Source organism: Sarcophilus harrisii, chromosome 4 (genome assembly GCF_902635505.1).
Source record: "Sarcophilus harrisii chromosome 4, mSarHar1.11, whole genome shotgun sequence".
NCBI lineage: Eukaryota > Metazoa > Chordata > Mammalia > Dasyuromorphia > Dasyuridae > Sarcophilus > Sarcophilus harrisii.
The window spans coordinates 170060835-170082855 of record NC_045429.1 but is presented as its reverse complement, the minus strand read 5'-3'; the positions used below and the strand labels follow the sequence as shown (position 1 = coordinate 170082855).

The 22021-nt window shown below is 35.2% G+C and overlaps 2 protein-coding genes across 8 annotated transcripts; one reads left to right on the top strand and one right to left on the bottom strand.

Annotated features, from left to right (window-relative positions):
- Positions 1–2478: 2478 nt before the first annotated feature.
- On the bottom strand, positions 2479–5643 carry LOC116423595 (collagen alpha-1(I) chain-like). Its single transcript, XM_031968595.1, has 3 exons — positions 5635–5643; positions 3346–3987; positions 2479–2972 (listed from the first exon to the last, which is right to left on the bottom strand). Exons 1-3 carry the CDS (start codon positions 5641–5643, stop codon positions 2844–2846), a joined length of 780 nt encoding a protein of 259 aa, XP_031824455.1. The 3' UTR covers positions 2479–2843.
- Positions 3357–20585, top strand: RNF146 (ring finger protein 146). 7 transcript variants are annotated; one of them, XM_031964303.1, is made up of 5 exons: positions 3398–3442; positions 4629–4717; positions 6398–6484; positions 11673–11822; positions 18797–20585. In XM_031964303.1, the coding sequence occupies exons 4-5, from the start codon at positions 11812–11814 to the stop codon at positions 19854–19856; spliced, it is 1071 nt and encodes a 356-aa protein (XP_031820163.1). In that variant the 5' UTR covers positions 3398–3442; positions 4629–4717; positions 6398–6484; positions 11673–11811; the 3' UTR covers positions 19857–20585. The 7 variants fall into 7 exon arrangements, with proteins under 7 accessions (XP_031820161.1, XP_031820164.1, XP_031820166.1 ...); XM_031964301.1 differs by lacking the exon at positions 4629–4717 and having other exon boundaries at positions 3357–3442; XM_031964304.1 differs by lacking the exon at positions 4629–4717 and having other exon boundaries at positions 3361–3442; positions 6418–6484.
- The last annotated feature ends 1436 nt before the right edge of the window (positions 20586–22021 follow it).

The following is a 22021-nucleotide window of genomic DNA, read 5'->3' as shown; positions in this document are numbered from 1 at the left end:
ATGAAAGTTTTAGGTTATTTGGCTTTCTTTCAGCTTAGAGTTCAGACTTTTCTATCCTCTATTTCTTTATTTGCAAAATGAAAGTAAAGCAGATGATTACTAAAGTCCTTTGTTATGCTGAAACAGATTGAGATAAGACCCAACAGAAATTTGGAAATTTATTGAAAAGGTCCTCCTGCAAAGGGGAAGGGCCCCAAATCTGAGCAGTTCTTAATGGAGAGAGGGTGAAGTTTATTAGGAGCAAAAACCTATTTAAAAAATTTGAGGATCCTTGTACCTAGAGGCTTAAGAGAAGGGGGAGCTTGCTGCCGTTTCCCAGTGTGGGGCTAACAGGTGTGCCTGCAAGGAGATTAAGCAAGGGATGTTGAGTTTGTGCTTATCCATTGTGCACAAGGAGTGCACGAGGCAGGTAGAGGTCTATCAGGGATTTTTACTAGGAGCCAAGAGGATGTCTCCTGTTGTCCTTGAGGACAGGTGAGTTAAGTACCTTGGGCTTTGATGAAATAGAAGTTTTCTTTGGAGCCAGGGGTTTTGTTGTACTTTTAAGTTATCTATGCTTCCAGCGTTAGGCAAGGGTTAGTTTAGATGTTGGGGTGGCATTTCATCTTAAAGTTCTAATAGTAAGTGAGACAATTCTAGTCATGATGATGTACTGTGCACTTAGACAGACTTCTTAAAAAAGGCATCATACTGGTCTCTTCTATTTCTTCTGTTTGCAAACCAGGAAATGATTAAAATTCACTTTTGGCAACATTTACTTTTAAAAGAAATGTAGGCATATTCAATTCACTGAAAAAAGCTAACATTTTTATCTTCAGGAATAGGTGATTCTCCTTCCATAAATGCCATTTACTTTGATGATTAACATCTTCACTCAGGGTCACCCCTACCCCTTTCCACTGCTGTGGGAATTACAAACTAGTGTCCTCCCTGGTCAAAGCCCTATTGACAGTGCTTTACTTCTTATGTTACTGTGGGAAAGAGCTACTCAGCTACCACAGCCTCCATGCTAATATCTTACTTCTTACTTTCCTTATGGTTCAGAAGGAACTTGGGACTCAGAACTCAAAGGTACAATTAGTACTATTTCAGTTACATTATGAGTAAAAAGTTTTGTGCGCTTGCTTGGACACTGAATAATACTTTTATAACATTGTTTCTATGGGAAAATCTTTCAAAGTACAAATAACTCATTAGCATACTGTATTTAATACCCATAATTATAATCCACTCTTTGCCTATGTTCAAGTGGGTTTGGGACCTAAAATGTCTACCTTGAATATTTACTCTTAACAAAATAATTTTCAAATAAAGACCGGTCTAGATTACTGGACTCATCTTTCCCTAAGCTATATTTTATTCTACAGACTTTATTATTTAGGACAACCATTTATTTTTGGAATTTTGTAAAAATAAAAATAGCTAAAAGCCAACATGTTATGAATTATTTTAACAAGCAGTACAATAAGGATATTTGGAAAACATTTAGATACACTTTTAAAAAAATCAAATGTTGAAGTTTGGAAAATATATCAAGGGAAAATAAATTAATGCAAAAGCAAAAAAATGAAAGATTAAAGCTCAGTTATATAATCTAATTTATTTCTAAGGCATTATATATTTGCCCAACTTTGGGATGTGATTTGAGAGCAATATGAAATGTTTCAAAATATTTCTTAAAATTACCTTCAATCAGAATTACTGAATATCTTGATATAAAATTTCTCATTTTTGAACATCGGGAATTAGATGATCATTTTACTAAAGATGAAAGTGCATCAGTCATTAAGTTGTATATGATATTTAAATTAACCTTTTTTGAGGGGATAAACCTGATTTTATGTAGTTTACAAAAATCAATAGGACTATCTTTTTTTGAAAATAAAATTTTCAGGTGTTACTAAACCAAAGTGTCTGAATGCTGAAGCCTGCTAGTATCTTTAAAAAAAAAAAAAAAAAAAAAAAGTTAAGATTTAAAAAACAAATCCTCATTGTTTTCAGTAAAGTTTAGGTACCCTCACATTTTTAGTAAATATGAGAAAAATTAGCAATGTTGTCGGAAAGTTGGGGAAACTTTTATGAGTTCATAACTAGCATTTAAAATAGGAAACTAAACATATCTTACAGAATATGTATCTTTTCATTTTTATTTGTAATCGAAATTATGTCAATTTTGCCATTAATTTACAGAATTCAGGATGGGAAAATAGAACCATTAAAGCAAGCACCTTTATATGAGCCAGCAAACTTCTGAAATATTATATAGTGATTTAACTCCATCTCAAATAAGATAATAAAAGTGCTTTGCAAATCTTAAAAGTACTAATATAAATGTTAAAATGTAAGCAAATCACAGCTTAGGGGGAAAATTGTCCTCTAAGATGAAAATAACAGTATTGATGACACAATTGGGAAGAATCACTGAACAAAAAAGTAAACGAAACTTTAAAATGAAAATAGAATTCATTGGAAATGAGCTGTTCTTGAAAGTTATTTATTTGTAGTTTGATATGCTTTTCTAAGACTGCTTAGAAGACACTAACCCCAATTTCACTCTTTTCTTGCCTTTTTTTTTTTTTAATACAATAAGATTACATTTAGTTTCAGCAAAAAGATTTAAATGTCTATTACAATGAATGCAGAATAATGGAATGGTCTGAGTATTAATAATTCTTCAGCTTATTTGCTTTTTGCTAGCAGCATTGATAAAAATGGTTACTCTTGAAGTATCAAAAATCACTGTTGGGCTGCATTCATACGAAGGGAAACCAAGCACCGGGGTCCCCACTTTCCGGGCCTAGTAGAGAACTCCAGGGTTAGCCTGGGCCCGAGGCGTGACCAGTTCAGCTCCCACCAGCCGCAAGGGGCGTCCGGACGGGTTCTCTAGCCTTGGAGCCCCAGCGCGGGTCTTCTGGGAGACCAAGATGGCCTGCAGGATGGACATCCGTAACCATCGCACTCGGCCTGTTGAACTAAAGCATTACAAAAATTCAGTCGGTGAAATGATTTTCTGGAAGGGGGGAGGAGTGGAAGCGAGTTTCTGAGACACCACGCAAGGCAATAAAGTCACGCGCGGGCGGCGGCGAAGGCGAAGCCATAGGCCAACAACCCGCCTTCGGTCCGTTCCCACCAGGCCGAAGTGTAGGATGGAGGGGGGGGAGGGGCGGGACCGAAAGAATCAGGGAGGGTAACCGGCGCGGGAGGCACGCGGGACTGCGCAACCGTTCCCCCTCCCCCCCCTCCCCCTCCCCCCCCCCCCCCCCGGTTCTCGCGCGGCACCGCCTCCGACACGCCCTCTTTCCCTTCCCCCCTCCCTTTCTTTCCGGGCGCGCCGGCGCGCCGTACCGTCACGTGACGTCTCCGCGCGTCCACGGGTTCCGCGCTGCGGGGTTGTTGGCCGGAGAGAAAAGACTGCGAAGTGGCTTCGGCTGCAGCCCGGAAGGTGGGGGCCTGGGAGAAGTCGGCGTGGCTTTTGGCGGGCGGGCAGTGGCGCGAGGGGTCGGTGAAGGAGCATAGGAGCAAACTTCCCCAAGTGTCACCTCTTTTCCCCCTCGCCTCCCCTTTCCGCACCCTTCCTTGTCCCGTTCGCCTCCATGACGTGCCGGGATTCGGGCGCTCGAGGCCGAAGTGGCCGGGTGGCTGGGGGCAGGGGGTGTGGGTGCGTAAGCCCGACGTCCCCGATGTGTCGCGGGCTTTGCCCGGCCGACCGGCAGGGGGGAGGATGGGAATAGAGCTGGGCGGTCTCTGGCCCCTGGCTTCTTTCTTTCCTTCCTGCTTCAGCGGGTTCCGAGGGCCAGAAGCCGGTGGCGACCGTGGCCTTGGCCTATGTATCGTCCCTCGCCGTCTCTTCAGACGTAGGGAAGACGCCGGCAGCTGTGGTCCCCAGTACGAGAGGCGGAGCAGCGGCCATACTGCCCCACGGGGGGCACCGCAGCCGGGGCGGTGTCGGGCCTCGGCCTGGGAGGACTTATTGGTGGGGGGGATACGCTATCTCATCCTGGGCTGTTGGGGTAGGGCGCGATCGGCGTCTTTGGGGAGGTCACACACCTCCCCTCCCCCCATCCCCCCAGCCCGAGGCTCGTTTCCGTCCCGGCTCAGGGTCTGTGGGTATTGTAACCGAGGCCCGGAATATGGTTCCGGTCGCGATCTTGTCAGTGATTTGGAGAAACTATTGCTTATTACCTCCTTCCCTGCTCTTCTCCTCCCTCCTCCCCAGCCTTTGCTACTCTGTGCTCTGCATCCACCCCAGGAGTAGAACTGCTCACCCGCCCACTTGCCTTTCCCGGTTAATCTGGCCTGCGGACTGGCAGACCTTTGTTTTGGTGGGAGTTGAAGCAAACAGCTGATAAGTCTTTGAGAAAACTACCGGAATATAGAATTCACTCGATGCTTCAAAATACAGTGTTTTTGAAGCCGAGGCGTTCACTAGGTGCTTTGCCGGGGATAGAGTTCTAGTTCTCTCATTTTTTTTCTCCCTCTCTCCGTTTCTCGCTCTCTCCTCCCTCTTGCTCTCTCCTCTTCGTTCTTTCTTCCACTCCCTCCCCTTTTCCCTCCCTCTCCTCTCCCTCTCTCCGTCTCCTCTCTCCACCTTTCTTACAAAAGAGTGTTGTTTTCTTCCATTGTTGTAGCTTATTTTGTTCTCTGAAGGCTTCTGGAGAGGCAGATTTTGAGGGTGCGGGGAGATGAAACAGTCTTCATGGGTAAAATCTGGAGATGTGTAAGTTTTTTCACGTACTTACGAAATGGATTTGAAATTCACTCAGTTTTGGCGATGCTTTCCTCCCCCCAGTATTCTTCTGGCTTTGTTAAAGTGGCCCCTTAAATCTTCTCTTTTGGAAGTGCATACGTGTTACTTTGTCTAGATCCTCATTTAAGCAGCATATGAATTATTGAGATGAAAAGGAATTGAGTAAAAACGTTAAACAATCAAAACTAAAAAAAATCTATCTCCCATATGTGATTCAGGAAATAGGCATTTTTCCTCTACATTTGTGAATGTATCTGTCCCTTTAAAAAAAAAAATAGAGCACTGAAATTGTGAGAAGTTGGCTCTGTGTTTGGTTATTGAAACTAGCTGGTTTATGAAGATTGCTTTTTAAATGGAATTATTGTTTCGGTAACAGTAGATAAATATATGTACTTTTCCCTCCTAAGTGGTATAGAAAATAGCTGCTATTGATATTTGATGAAAATAGGTCAAGCAAATCATTAAAAAATAAAAATTTGATGTTGATGGTACTTTTAAAAATGTAGTTTTAAACTTATTGATGCTAGTATTAAATGTTTTCATGTTGCTAAATCTGCTCCATGTTTTACTAGAGCATTTGAAATTGGCTAAAGTCTGAATTGTAGCTGAAGTAAACATAAATGAAAAAAACTAAATTTTATCTTTATGTTTTTTGTTATATTTGATGCCTTGGATGTTAATCGGTTTAATTGGATTGTGTTGATCAAAAAAGAACTTATAAATGAACTATTTTCTTCTTATGTTAACTAGGGGAATACAGTATTTTCCAGTGGATTAATCAGTTATAACTTTTTTTCTATGTACTCCAAATTAATTTCTTGTTAACTTTCGTTTAGTCTGACTCCTTTTTTTATATATTGATTTAGAATTGTTCTTCCTTTTCTTACAGGTGACATTAGTCTTTCAGAGGTCAATCTTTTTGCCCAAGGTTACACAGCTAGTTGTAGGAGGAGCCTTTCATATTTATAAAAATATCATCAAATTTTTTTTTTTTTTTTTTTGTGAAATAGGATATATAGCATTGACATTTTTGAGAGAATTCAAACCCTTAATGTCCCTTTCATTAGAAAGATTAAGATTGCAAGTAGAATGTCAAACTATAATGAAGAATTTTTTTTTTACTTGTTAATTGAAGTTGTGGCCTATTGTTGAGAAGTGGAATTGAAATTAGTTTTAATGCAAGATTTTTGCTGCAAAACATAATTTGTACATTAGCAAATGATAGTAAGCCAGTATTGTAGTAGAGCTAAAAAGGTAAACATTAGGCCATTCATTTCCATGTAAGAGGGGAGAATGAGAGAAATTTCAGGTTTACTTACCAGCCAACACTTTTGCTTCCTTAACCCTCTGTTAAAAAAAATAATAATAATAATCTTTGTTAATTATATCGGGTTACTCAAGATTGAAAGGCTAAATTTTGTTCGCATAATTTGCTTCATTTTTTAAACAATTAAAATTTGGAGGATGGGATATTTTTGGAAGTTGGGGGGGAACAAAACTTTTCCATTAGAGAAGTCAGGGGAAAGTTTTACAAATTACGTTCATTCATTTGGAAAATCAGATAATTTTACACCTGTCCATTAATTAGTAACATTTTAGAATAAAAGTAGTAATTATTTCTCTTATGAATACATTTAATTTTTCTGACAGAAATATCCTGAATTTTTTAGAGCTTTGATGGAAACGACAACATTATCATCTTTAAGTTAACTGGTGATATACAGTCAATAATGCTAGGTAAGTAATTAATCTTAAGTGGTTTGCTTTAGATATGACAGAGAGAGAGAGAGAGCGCTTTAGATATGACAGAGAGAGAGAGAGAGATTGATTTTTAAGGCAGAGAGAGATTAATTTTTAAGGCAGAGGCCAATTTACATATATTTTACTGTCTTCCCATTTGTTTTGTGTGTGTGTGTGTGTGTGATTCTATGTCAAGGAAAAAAGAAATCTAATTTTAATTTTCTCTTCTACTCTTCTATCAGCTTTCCTAATGATTCTATCTTAATATAGATGTAAACAGGCAAGAAAAGAACAGAAAAGAGATCGGGGAGCAGGAGTTGTCATATATAGCTTACAGATTTCTAATTAGTCCCTAAATCAAAATATTTATAATTCTGCTTTAGTAATTAAATCCAATTTAGCATTTTGAAATAGCATTAATGCACAAATGCTTTGGTTTGAGTTTATATTAGATAATCCTTCAAGTTCAAAGATCCATTCCTCTTCTAAGGTCATTTGTGGTATACTTAATTACTAAATTAATTTCCACCTTCTAGTTCTATATTTGTACTATTAATAGTTTTATTTATAAATGAATTTGTATATCAAAAGTAAATAAATCATTTTTGATCAAATAGTAAAAGGTAATTTTCCCCCTTAGTAAAGGGGTGGGATTTTGTTAATGTTTTCTATTTTTAATGATAGTGGCTTTACAGTGTAATCTTCACACTTGGCTCTAATTACTGACTTGTGACTTCCAATGAATCACTTGATTTCACTAGATTTTAGTTTTTCCATCTAAAAAATGTTGGTTGGACTAGATAATCTCATTGACCTCTTAAGATTGATTCTTCCCTTGATTAATTGACCTGCTTGGCAACTTCATGGCTTAGCATATTGAGTTCATTTTATAAATCACTTCATTTTTAAGGAGGTATTTTTAAGGGGTTTCAGCTTTTGATTTTTATGTAGTTTGTGTCATTAGATTGCATTATGAAATTAGATTGTATTATGAAATTAGATTGTATTATGAAAAATTGCATTATGAAATTAGATTGTATTATGAAAAAAATCTTACATTTAAATTCCACTTGTTCTGCGCTTCACTGGATTTCTGAAATCTTTATTCTATATCTGAATTATAACCTGGGATATGGATGTTGGAGAAAACAAGATTTGATAATATATAGGAGATTGAAATATTCTTGATAACAGATTGTGAATTGTGAACACAGATTTTTTTTAGTTCAGGGATTTGGCAAGGTCTTTATTCATTCATTTTTTTTTTTTTTTTCCCCTCAAATATGATTTCATCTATATGGAGAAATTCACATAAAAAAACTTCTACCAGTACAAATTGATAATTTTTCTATAACTTAAAAGAGTTTTAGGAGAATCCCTGGGGTATTAATAAAAGATTAGGTGATTTTAATCAGTCATACAGTCAGTATTTACCAGAAGTAGGACTTGAGCCCAAGTCTTCCTAAAACTGTACTGTGTCTTTTAAGTATAGTCTGTAGGTTTATATAAGCTGTGTTTTAGACTGCTAAAAATTTATTGGAACAAAAGCAATAAAGATCAAGTTAATGATGACCCTAAAAGGTATTTTGGGAAAGATAAATTAGATATGAAATAATTTTAAGAATGTGTCCAACCCTCTGTGACTATTGTAAGATTGTCCTAAATGATCTTGCCCTATGAAAAGAAAACTTCAGAACCACTAGCATTTGTTATAAGTCTAGCAATTACCTTGCTTTCCTCACTGAAATTGATAGTAGGCAAGTAAATTAGTTTCAGCTTCAGTTTCCTTATCTGTAAAATAATATTAGTATCGTTCATAGGTTGTTATGAAGACAAAATGTGATAATATGTGAAAAGAAAGTACTTTTCAAATTTTATATAAATGTTAGTGGCTGTTTCTGACTCTTGGTGGGGGATGTCTCTAAACAATGGTGGTTTATCTTGGTAAATCACTGCCCTTTGTTTTATAGATCTTAAAAAGAGGAATATCATCCCTTGCAATCTGAATTAGGTAGAAGTTGATTTGATTTTTTTTAATCTTCATTCTCATGTGCTGGATTTTACCCATTTGTTTTTAGAATGCGAGACAAAGTATTCATATGACCTTTTTTAGAAATATTCTGTGATAGTAATACTTTGAGCTAAATTGAAGATCTCAAGATTTGTGGACCTCCTAAGGTTCCTTTAAAGCCCAGCTTCATTTGTGGTTGGTGATCTCATATGGGATCTTGTAACTGAATGTGTGGGTCACAAAATTAAAATTTATCAGTAAATGTTTGATTTGTGTATACTAATTTTATGTGCCTTTATACCTGGGGTCACTAAAAATTTCTCAGATGAAAGAAGATCAGGAGTGGAAAAAAACTTAAGAAGCCCTTCTCTAAAGAATATTTAGAAATTTAAGAAAGCCACTTGATCATGGAAGTGTTCATCAGATTAGAAAATCTCATTAAATACCAAGAACATACTTAGTTTCAGTTTTTAAAGAACTTTTCTCCAGAAATGGTTAAGTATGGATCATTAGAAGTAGAGTAATTGAGTTAAGAAGTTTGGAAATAAGGACAAGGAATGCACAATTTGAAATACCATCAGTCTTTTGAAGATAGCCTTCACAAATTGTTGCTTTTGTGTATGATCAAAAAAAAAAATCTTGAAAATTAAATGTTAAAATTTTATCAATGAAAATGTGCTGCTTTAGGAGGGAAATGTTAGGGTATATCTGATAGCATTCATGGTTTCAATTTTTTTAAAAAAAGTGTTTTTTAAGGAAACCTTCTGCCTTTAATAAAATTGTTAAGGAAAGAGAATAGGGCTATCATTATTAACAAAACACTTAAAGCATTATGATATTAATCTGATATTGTGCAAAAACGAAAAGAATCCTACATAAGTTTTCAAACATTTTATCTATTTGATGCATATTTCCTTTAAGTGACCTAATGACCCATAGCCATTTGATTACTATACTAAACATAATTGAACTTTTTAACAATGACCTCAACTTTAGAGACATTAAATACTCTGCTTGATTTGTAATTCAGTAATGACCTTGAAGGGCTGTTGACATGTTTAAAAAAGAGTTGTTTGTTCACTAATGGTTCCATACTGTCATGCTCTTTTCATTCCTGTCCTTTAAAAAATAGTTTTTGGTCTGTTGACGTTACTGTGTCCTTACTTGTCTCACTTTCCATTCTTCCTCCCCTCTCCCAGTTTCTAAGGTGTTGTTGATTTCTTGCCAGCTGAGGAATGCGGTAATTGTTCTTCAGAATTTTGTGAAAAATAAGAGTGAATAGATAGTGAGAGATGGTTTATGTGGGCTCCACTATGAGTTAAGAGGAGGATTTTAGTACGCATCGTAAAAGCTCAAGTTTGCCTATTTTCTTTTGCTTCCAAGTTCTTTTGAAAGATTTTCAGATAAATAGTCTTTGGTTAATTAAGGTATTGCTGTATTACTACTGTATTATATATAGCCTCAGTAGAAATATAACAACAACGATGATTGTATTTTACTGATTTGCATGTATGTTTGTGTTATTTTCTCTACTAAGTTGGGAACTCCTTCAGGCCAAGAATTGTTTTTTGGTTTGTTTTTGATTTTGTGTATTTGTCTGTTTTGGAGTTCTTAGCCTAGGACTTCGTAAATAGTTGGTCTCAGCTTTTTTTTTTTTTAATCTAAGTAAACAACACTAATTCTTTTGAAATTTTCTTCTCTCAACCAGAAAAAATGGAAATATTTGTGAGACTTTTAAATATAACTTTTTTTTAGCCAGCAAAAATCAGTTTTCCCTTCTCATGCTTCTCTATTCCCTAATTGAAAATGAAACAATGGGTGTGAAAGAATGCTACAAATGTATCTAGTCAAACAAAACCATTGACCTTGTTTAAAAGAGAAAAACTGTACATAAATAAGTATGTATTCTTTTGATTCTGTATATTCTGAATATGTTCTTACAAGTCTCACATTTCTTAAAGCCATTATTTCTTATGGCATAGTAATATCCCATCACATTTATATGCCATATATAATTTGAAGATCCCTGAACATCCCTCCCCACAATAACATTGACATGAAATCAATTCACATAGTGAAAAACATATACCACATTCTATATTTGAAGTCCTTCCATCTCCTGAGAGACAGGAATTTTGTTTCATTGTCATTTTCCTGGATTGTGATTGGTTATCTTAATCATTAATCAATTAATCAAAGGATTTTTATCTATTCTAGTTCTGCTTGTTTTGCTTTGTAATTCCATATTTTTCTGAGTTTTTCATTTAAAGCACGATGATCTATTAAATTCATAAGCCACCATTTTTCTACTCATTCCCTATTTTATGGACACATTGTTTCTAGTTTTTATTATCAATAAAAATGCTGCTGTGGATATATTTTCTGCTTTCAACATTCTCAAATAGTATCCTAAGTAATGAGATCCCTTTGTGAAAGAGTATGAAGAGTTTAGTCATACTTCTTAATTTCAAATTTTTTTTTCCTAAAACAATTGGACCAATTCACGTGTCCACCTACAGTGTATTAGCATGACTTGTCTTTCCATATCTTCCAGTGTCTTTTCAATCTTTTATCCTCTTTGTCAGCTTATTGGGCATGAATCAATACTGCAAGAGTTTAATTTTCATTTCCAGTTATTAGTGAATTGGAGCAAACTTTTATATGGTTTTTGGTGGCTAACAATATTCTTGAAAACCATAGTCTTTGATCACTTTACTGGTGGAGAATAGCTTAATCTTTTGTGTCAGTTCCCTATAGGTCTGACTCATCAGAGATGATTAATGCCAAGACTTTTCCCCTCATTTGACATATTTGCTTATTCTATCTGTATCAAGTTTTTGTTACGCAAAAACTTTTGAACATTTGAAATTGTCTACTTTAAATTTTATAGTTCACTTTTTATCTCTTGTTTGCCTAAGAGTTTTCACTTTAAATAGGGTTGTCTGGAGAGTATTTCCTACATTTAAGTCACTTATCCATTTGAAGGCAAGTTTTTCAAATGTAAACATTATTTACAAGCAATGTCAGAAAGGAGCTACATTGTTTTTTATTGCCATTTTGTTTTTTGAAAAATTAATTTTTAAGGTGTTTTTGTTTGTTTGATTGGAATGTGCTAATGATGTTTTTTGTAAACGATCTTACATATTTCACTAATTTAATCTTTATTTCCTTTAGTTCACAGAGAAGTTAATCCAAGTAGGGTCTCCCTTTGCAACACAAAGAATGAACCAGTGGTGAGGAAAAAAGTACTTTAACTTAACTAACTGCCTGTGAAGAGGATGTTATATTCTTATAATAGACATCAGTGGAATCTATGATAGGAATGTAAGTATAATATCACTTTTTGTCTAAAACTAAACTTATACTTATTGAAATATATATGTGAGCTAGATTATTTACAATGAGAAACAGAATGACTAGCTGATGCTTTATTCTTTTATTTATGCATAATTATAACGTTTTATTGACAGAACCCATGCCAGGGTAATTTTTTACATTATACCTTGCACTCACTTCTGTTCCGACTTTTCCCCTCCCTCCCTCCACTCCATCCCCCAGATGGAATCAGTCCTATACATGTTAAATATGTCACAGTATATCCTAGATACAATATATGCATGCAGAATCAAACAGTTCTCTTGTTGCACAGGAAGAATTGGATTCAGAAGGTAAAAATAACCTGGGGAGAAAAACAAAAATTCAAACAGTTTACATTCATTTCCCAGTGTTCTTTCTTTGGGTGTAGCTGCTTCTATCCATCATTGATAATTGAAACCGAGTTAGATCTTCTCTTTGTCAAAGAAATCCACTTCTTTCAGAATACATCCTCATACAGTATTGTTGAAGTATATAATGATGTCCTGGTTCTGCTCATTTCACTTAGCATTAGTTCATGTAAGTCTCTCCAAGCCTCTCTGTATTTATCCTGCATTTCTTATAGAATAGTAATTTCTTATAGAATTATTTCTTATAGAATAGTAATATTCCATAACATGCATATACCACAATTTACCCAACCATTCTCCAATTGATGGGTGATGCTTTATTCTTATGATTTCTGTTGAGAAACTTTAGAGGTTTAAATATTTTACCAACACTAAATCTTGGAAATAACCTCTTATTTAAGATAGGTGGTAGTTTTTTTCATCCATTTACATAGAAGGTATGATTAGGACCCAGGAATTTTCCTAGAACTGAAAGTGATCTAATTTAGTTAACTCTTTAGGCAGTAACATTTATTCAAATAGGAATAGGTTTTTACAGTCTCTCTCGATAGTTTATATTTAAACTACTGGTTTGGTTTGGGGAAAGTTGAGGGTAATCTTTTTTTGTGGGGAGGAGGGGAAGGTTGGTTATCAGTCGTTCAAAGAAATTCAATGTCTTAACAGCAATATAATTGATCTTTTGTATTTGCTGAGTTGTATATTACTAGCTTTATTAGTGACACATTATGGCCTTTGGATTTCTTTTTAAACTTGTGCTGTTGGTTATTTCCTATTACTCAGTTTGGGGTCATAAGTGTGTTCCTTGCAATTGGAAGAGAGATGTCAGTGAGAGATTTTTTTTGTTCTTAATATAACTATTGAGTGTCTTGTGATTTATCTACCTTCAACTCTTGTAGAAATTAAGTGAATTTGAGTTTTGCACAAATGTGACTTGTTATTCCTGTGGCTATAGAAGGAAAACCAAGTGGGGCAGCTAGGTGGCGCAGTGGATATAGCACCAGCTGTGAAGTCAGGAGGACCTGAGTTCAAATCTAATCTCAGACACTTAACAATTCCTAGCTGTGTACTGAGCAAGCCACTTAACCCCAATTGCCTTAGCAAAAGAAAAAGAAAAAAAAAAGGAAAACCAAATTAGAGGAATGTCAAACCAAAGGAGAAGAGGGAGATCAAGAAGAATGAGAATTGATAAAATTGTTATTAGATTTGTCAATTAAGAGATGATTAGTAATAGAAGAGAAAGGAATGGTTTTGAGGTTGAAGTGAGGAAAGAACATATTGACTAATTATTCTCAGTTTAGTTGTCATAAATTTAGAGCTGGAAGGAAGCTTGGACGTCAAGTGGTCCGACCCCCTCATTTTACATATGAGGAAACATAAGTGAAATGACTTGATCAAGGTAAGGAATAGGGTTTTAATTTGAGCTCAAGTCCTCTGATTCTATATCTAACACTCTTTCTACTGTACCATTAGAAATATAGAAAGATAGCATGAAGGATAACTGAAGATCAGGTGAAGGATTTTTGAGGACGGGAGAAATTCAGTCATTATTTGTACTAGGAAAAGGGACTACTTTTCACATTTATATATTTTTTTATTTTTATACTATCATGAAGTTGTTTTTTCCCTCTCCCTTCCCTTTTGTATTATTTACTTCATTTAGTCAAGGGTCATGAGGAAATTATTTTGAAAATAATCAGTGGTTGCTTGTCTTCTTGATGAGGAGGGGAGGGAAGGGAAAGAATCTGAAACCAAAATTTTAAAAAATGGATATTTTAAAAATTGTTTTTACATGTAATTGGAAGAAAATATTAAATTTAAAAAGGGGGAAAATCAGTCAGTTTCTTGAATTAAATCTTTAAAAATGTTGAAAATTATTAGACTTTGACTAGCCATATCTGTAAGGGAATAATAATAGTATGATGGATTATTTAAAATGACCAGTGGAAAAAATACCTGACTTTAAAACCGTTTTGTCCAGTATATCTTAAGGATTTGTTTAATATGATAATTTGCCACCAGGAGTTTCTCATCATCTCTGCCAGCAGATGAGAGTAAAGGCATAGACAATGCCAGAGTTATTTTTATTTAACTTAGTTGTTTATTGCATCATAGGTAATGCCAAAGTTATTTATATTTGACTGACTTTCATTACAGCAAGTAGCTTTCCTAATTCTAATTTCTGATACTCAGTACAATTCATAATTTAAAATTTTTGTGGGTAATAGTCATTTGTATAAATAACTCATTCTTTTTGATCTTTGCAACATTTGACACTATTACCCAGTTAACTGCTTTCTCCTTTTACTTTTTTCTTTTTTTGTGGGTGGGGTGGAGAGAAGGATCACTGCTCTTTTCCTGTCTGACCATTTCTTAAGTCTTGTTTCCTGAATCATCATCTGTGGCTACCTTTTATGTACTCTCTCTTGGTCACAATATATGTTCACATGCATTTAATTATCATGATTATGTACATAACTCCCAAACCCACATAGATAGCCCCTATTTGTAACTCCAATTCTGCATAACCAGCTGTCTGTAAGATATTTTAAACTGAATATCCCTTAAGAATATAAAAATTAAATTCTCACATCCATTCTTGTCTCTCCATTCACATGACTACAATCCTAATTTATTTTCTACACTTCTACATAGGACCATTGAAATAATCACCTTAAAGTATCTGTTCCTTAAGTCTCTATTCTCTCCAATCCAGTACCATGCTTGGTAAATTCAAGTGGCTTGTTATTTCCTCTCTTTCAAATACAGACTTTTCTATTCAACATTTAAAGCCCTTCATAACTTAGTTCCAGACTGATTTTCAGGGCTTTTTATGCATCATTCTATTTCCTGCACTCTACACTTAAGCCAAACTGTCCTTGCTGTTCCTCTCACAAGATACTCCATCTGTTGCCTCTGTACTTTTGGGTAGGCTGCTCCTCATATTTGGAATGCACACCCTCCTCATTTCTGCCTCTTTAAAATGTTGATTTCCTTTTAAAGCTCTTAGTGCCATTTTCTAAGTGAAATCTTTACTTATGTATTAAGCTGCTAGTATCTTCCCTCTCAGTTTTGTTTCTTGCCCAAGTCATTTCATTTTCTTATCAAAACACGAGACAGCATTCTCTACAGATAGATAACAGCTATCTTAAAAACAAAAAAAAAACCACTATCCTTAACTCAGAGCTGCTTAATTTTCTAGCTAGAACCATTTCTCAAAGTGAAGAGTCAGAAAATGGAAAAAAAATTATTAGAAATTTGAAAATATATTGAGAAGCATGCTTGAAAATACGCTACATGAAGTATGAGGCATATAGGTGGCACAGTGTCAGAGAGACTTGAATTCAAATTTTACCTCAGATACTTAATAGCTATTTGACCTTGGGCAATTCACTTTGCCTTTGTTTGCTTTAATTTCTTCAACTGTAAAATGGGGGTAATAATGGTTAACTGGCAAGGTTCTTGTGAGGTTCCAGTGAGATAATATTTCCTAGCTCTTAGCATAGTTCCTGACACAGAGCAGGTGGATATTTACTGCTGTTAATTGTCATCATGATAAGCATGTATATTTGCCATTCTCCTTTTTTTAAACTCAGTATCAACAGCTCAAAAAAAATCAGACAAGTTTTTAAAGCATTTTTTCTATCCTTCTTTGCTTAATCTTGATTTTATTTGTTGTTGTTTACTATTACAGTCTTAAGTATTTATATAGTTGTAACCTCTTCTGTTACCCACTTAAAGTAATTCTTAAGGCAGAGATTCTTAATCTTTTTTTGTGTGCCTTGGACCTTTTTGATAGTCTACTGAAACTTATGGACTTCTTAAAACAAAGTTTTTAGGTCTAAAATATGTGGTATTGAAAAGTAATCAATTATATCGCAATACTTTGTCCAAAATTTTAAAAAATGTATGCATCCCAACATAAGTTCTGCTTTAGAGCAACCGACAAAATGCTACTTTTCTTTTAGACACTGCATGTGGCACATTAGACAAAAGTCTGTTTGCTGAGGCATTTTTGGTTTGAAATATAATATGGTCTTTGGGGGAAAAAAGGGACAATGTGGTATTGTGTTCTCAAGACCATAGTTCAGATTCTACTTTGACACATATTGGTACTGTGACCTTAGACAAGTTAGTTTATTTCTCAGTGCTTCAGATGAATCTCTAGTATTATAAATTTCAGAGCTGGGTTTTGAAGGATGTGTTAGATATTAAAGGGCATTGAAGGGGGGGAAAGATGAAGCAAGACGCTATTTAGTGTATAGAAATTGATATATGTGTCAAACACGATAGATGGGAAAATGTATGATAGATTTAATTATGCTTTGGCCAAAATAAACCCAAAATACTTGAAAGAAAATAATAAAAGATTAAACTACTAAAAGAATGTAGGCATATTTTAGAGAATCTTTTAAGTGTTGAACTGAGGAATATGAACTTTATTTAATAGACCATAGACAATCATTAAAAAAAATGTTTTTAGCATAGATTAACAATCAGATCTGTGCATTATTAAAAAAAGATTTATCTGGCAACAGTGTATTCAGAATAATTAAGTTTGCTGCTGTAGTTTTTAAAAAATGTAAACATCTGGTTGTTTTCTGTGTGATTGTTTTCTTAATATATCCTGGCTGAAGTATCCCCTAAATATCCATAATCTAATAGAAAATAGGTCACTTCCATTTAACTTTGCAACTTAATGGTTCATTTGCCCCTGGTTTGGAAAAATAATTATTGATCTTAAGAGTTTTCTTAGAGAGTCGCAGAATTAATCTTGGGCAGAGGGGTGGGGATCATGGCTCTAAAATGTATTGCATACTTTCTAAAAATAAAATAGGGGTGAGACTCCTTGTAGTCTATCTGTAACTATTTGATTAACATCATATATATGCTCAATGGCTAGAACTAACGTCCATCTCAAATAGTATCTGATCTGGACTTCCAATTTTTTCAGATAAGTATTGGGAGCTCCCACAGAGGAAACTCCTATCAATGTCTCTTACAATCTTAGAAATTTGGGCATTGAGAGGTTGTTACTTTCCCAGGATTATAGACATTATGTGTCAGAGACTGGCCTTGATTCCTGAGTGAGGTGAGCTTTCTCTATCCACTCTGCCATACTTACCTCAAATTTTGAAAATTTTTCTAATAGAAATAAATTGAATAAACTGTGTTTTGGAATGAATTTTAAGTCTAAATGATTGTCTACCCCACTATTTACATTTTGTTTTTGAATTGTGTTAAGAAAAAGATTCTAGGTCTCTTCAGAATCTGTATTCAGCCATGTTCCATCTCTTTTCCTCTTTCAGATATAATTTATTCAGTATTACTTTAAAATAGAAATATCCCGTATTACTCAGCTTGAATACTCAGGTAGCCTTCAAAATGTGCCTTTTTCTTTTTGATTGGGAAAAGAAACTAATTAACCTATATAACCAGGTTTATATTGTGGAACTTAAGCCCCCAAAGTCAAAACTTGATGTGTATGTACCTGTCTTTTATCTTATTTCATTTGCTATCTTATTGTTAAACTCACTTCATCCCCAGGCCAATTTCATTGGTTTAGGTCCTTTTGTGTATTGGAGCTCTACCTCTGCTGTCTGTCAACTTGGCTTTTTCTTCTGCTTCTTGTCTTAGAGGGTTGCCTGGGACATAATCTCTTAAATGACTTCTCCTGGGTCATTCTGTAGGATTTATCAGATAGGAATTAACCATTTCCGATTCACTCACTAGGTCTTGCCTCTTTATTTCAAGGATTCTAAATTTTTTTTAAATCATGGACCCTTTTGTCAATCTGAAGCTCATGAACCCCTCAGGATGTTTTTTAATATTTAATAAATATATTTATGATGTTTTAAAATACAATACACAGGATTAAGAAGGAAACCAATATTGTTGAAATTCAGTTAGCAAAATACTTTAAAAAAAAACTTCAGACGTATTTATCACCATTCTCCTCCTGCCTTATCACCTCTTTGCTTATAAGCTTCTTCAAAGTTAGTGCTGTCATAACTATTTTCAGTGCTATGTACATCTTAGGTATTCAATAGCCTGTGGGATAGTTACTGACAGATAACTATATTTATACCAGCAGTTATAAAAGTGGTCCTATTTTCCATGATCTTTAGCTGCTAGTCTCTGCTCTTTTAAAAAGTGCCCTTTGTATTTCTCCCATAGGTATTTTGTATACCTATTAAAGTACATTTTGTATACCTGTTAATGTACTCTCCACTTACCATTAGCCCGTTGTCTAAAAATTAAATACTTGGTGATTCATTTAATTGATTTAAAAGGTCATAAGATTGAAAAACTTGATTAGCAACCTATATGCATTTAAGTTTAGTTACTTTTCTTTCCCTTTCTCCCCCTTTTCATGTTAAATTACTTTATATATTTGTGCTCTTGGGTTTGGGGTGTGTGTGTGTATACACAATGTTTTGAACATGGAATGGGGAAATTCATTGATCTCAGTCGATTATAATGCATATAAGACTTTTTTGGTAGTTTTTATGACTGAATGATTTTGAAAGCAATTATTAATATACTATGATAATGAATAACTTTTCTCTTTTTTAGGATGGCTGGCTGTGGTGAAATTGATCACACAATAAACATGCTTCCCACGAACAGAAAGGCAAATGAGTCCTGTTCTAATGCTGGACCTTCTCTTACTGTCCCTGAATGTGCCATCTGTCTGCAAACATGTGTTCACCCAGTCAGTCTTCCTTGTAAGCATGTTTTCTGCTATTTGTGTGTAAAAGGAGCTTCATGGCTTGGAAAACGATGTGCACTTTGTCGTCAGGAGATTCCTGAGGACTTTCTGGACAAGCCAACCTTGTTATCACCAGAGGAACTAAAAGCAGCAAGTAGAGGTAATGGAGAATATGCCTGGTATTATGAAGGAAGAAATGGGTGGTGGCAGTATGATGAACGCACCAGCAGGGAATTGGAAGATGCTTTCTCCAAAGGTAAAAAGAGCACTGAAATGTTAATTGCTGGTTTTCTGTATGTTGCTGATCTCGAAAACATGGTTCAATACAGGAGAAACGAACATGGACGACGTAGGAAAATTAAACGGGATATAATAGATATACCAAAGAAGGGAGTGGCTGGACTTAGGCTGGATTGTGACTCTACTGCGGTTAACTTAGCAAGAGAGAGCTCTGCAGATGGAGCGGACAATATATCAGCCCAGGCTGGGGCTTCGGTGCTGCCTCTAGTGTCTACTTCTGTTAGACCTTTAACTTCACTAGATGGTCAGTTAACAAGCCCTGCAACACCTTCACCTGATGCAAGCACTTCTCTAGAGGACTCTTTTACTCACTTGCAAATCAGTGGAGACAGCGTGGCTGAAAGGAGTCACAGGGGAGAGGGAGAGGAAGACCATGAATTACTCTCTTCAGGCAGGGTACCAGCACCAGATACCTCCGTTGAGGAAACAGAATCAGATGCTAGTAGTGATAGTGAGGATGTATCTGCTCACCTTGCACAGCACTTATCTTCAACTCAGCAGAGACATTTGGTTCCAAATGTAAATCAGATAGCAACTGATAGACCTACAGCAGGGGGTGGAGCAGTGAGTGCCAGTGTCAGGTCTAGAAGACCTGATGGACAGTGCACAGTAACTGAAGTTTAAAGATGTCGTCAGCCACATGTTCAAGAATACAAATACATCTGTAATGATATCTGTAAATTTCTGCCTATGAGACATTACACTCATCCCCTAGTAGTGTATTTTGGGATTAGAGGGTGGGAAAAGGGAATGGGAAGAATTGGCCTTTAACTAAAACGTCTAATGTGTCTGGAAAATTTATTTAAAAGTCAGGAACTTTGGGTGTTGATAGTTGAAAGATACTTAGCAATACCCAATTTTTCTCCTAAAAGTCTTTTTATTTTATAGTGGGTTTTTTTTTTTGTTTGTTTGTTTGTTTTTGAGATCCTCAATCCTTTTGGCCACTGTGTATTTTTCTGTGCATTAACTGTCTTCATTACCTAACTGTTGCATTGTGTCTTATTTCTCTGCATGGATCGACGTATGGAAAGAACACTAAATTTGGGAGCAATATGAGATATTGGTTATTGATAAGAGCAGGATATTTAATGTGAAAATAGATTATGTTTGGAAATTATGAGGGATACTTTAAATAGACAAACAGCAACCATTTTATCTTCAAGTTCTCAAAATGCAAATGTAAACAGCTAATAACTTCTGTTCCAAAATCCTGACTGTAACATACATTGTAGTGTTCTCATAAGCTTTGCTGTCTAGTCCTTGTAGTTTGAGGGTTCTCCTAATCTGTCTCATCTTTTTTCTTTCCTTTTTTTTTTGGTTAGAAAATTTATAATTTAATAAATACTACAGTTTGTCAAAATAACCTGTGGCTGCTTGTCCTTTGTTTGAATCTGAGGGAGGGGTTGGGAGGGAAAGGAATTTTTCCTCTCAGAATTTGTTTCTCCTAAAGGTTGGTCTATGGAACATTGTGCAATAATAGGAATCTGTTTTAAGACTTGTAACAGAGCAATGTATAGTTTCTTTGTTGCTGTATTAGAAAATTTACTACATGAAAATGAAACCATTGTTTTTTGGAAGCTTTGATTTCAGAAAAAAACTTTTTATTAGGTGAAGTTTCTTGATGTAATGAAAGCACTGAAATAGGAATTAGACAGCTAAATCTTCATTCTATTTGCTGGATAAACTCAGTTGAGCAAGTTACTGAACTTCAGTTTTTTTGTCTATAAAATGAGAATGACAATACTTGTACAATCTCTCACAAGCTCATAATAATGAGGAAGTTATTTTGTAAATTATTTTTATTTGATTTCAACGTGATCAGAGATCATGATATAGCAGTCACATAAGAAAATCCAAACCTGGACAGATTCTGTTAGCCTAAAGTGTGTTTTTTACACATGAACTCTAATTTTGAATAAGCCACATTATTTCCATTATTTCCCCACCCCCTTGCCCATAATGGATGTATATAATTAATTAGGTTGGTAATCTTGGATCTTGTACTGCAGAGCCATTCTGATAGCTTTAAATAGTTCTGAATTTGTTTTTGTATTTTACCAACTCACATATTTAGGTCTTTGACTTGGCATTTTACATGGATATGAGATTTTTCATTACCTTTACGTATAAATAACTTTGGAAGTCCTCTTATTGTCAATCATGAGTCTTTCTGACTAACAATTTTTTATTACTACTAGAACTTTATTATATTTGACACAGACTTAGGAGTAATACTCCAGCAACAATTGAATCAAACCACAGAGGAGCTCCTACCAGTCTTTGGGGAAACTTCTCAGCCTTTTTCATGGGATAGAGGCAAGCCTTTTACAATCAAGTATCAAGAATTCTTCATGGACTATTAAATCCTGGTTCTGTTACTTAACTACTTTTGACATTTTACCTCTCTGGTTTTTAGTTTCTACATCTATTAAATGATATTGGAGTAATTGATCTCAATTTGCTTCCAGTTCTGTATCTATGATCTTGTGACCTTCCCTCACAGGATTTCTGCCTAGATAATATAGAGTGGTTTGCTGTATCTTATCTGATGTGCCCTATTTCCACTACTGAATGATACCCAATGACTTGGTGCCAGTGGAGACTTGTGGTGATTCCTTGTGCTCCAAACAATTACAGCATTTTCTGGATCAGACATAGATCAAAGCATTGTGATGTACTATTCCAACTCCTTTAGGATTCCTAGATTTCGAATGGACCTGCTTACCTTTGTAGATTACTTCTAGATTACTTTTTAGAAGGTCTGGTGGATCCTATCTGAGATGAATTAA

Bases quoted from the DNA above. Each gene is read 5' to 3' on its own strand.
- LOC116423595 (XM_031968595.1), bottom strand. The intron at 2,973-3,345 runs GTACGGCGCGCC...GTAATGCTTTAG, and splicing joins CGCGGAGACGTCACGTGACG to TTCAACAGGCCGAGTGCGAT.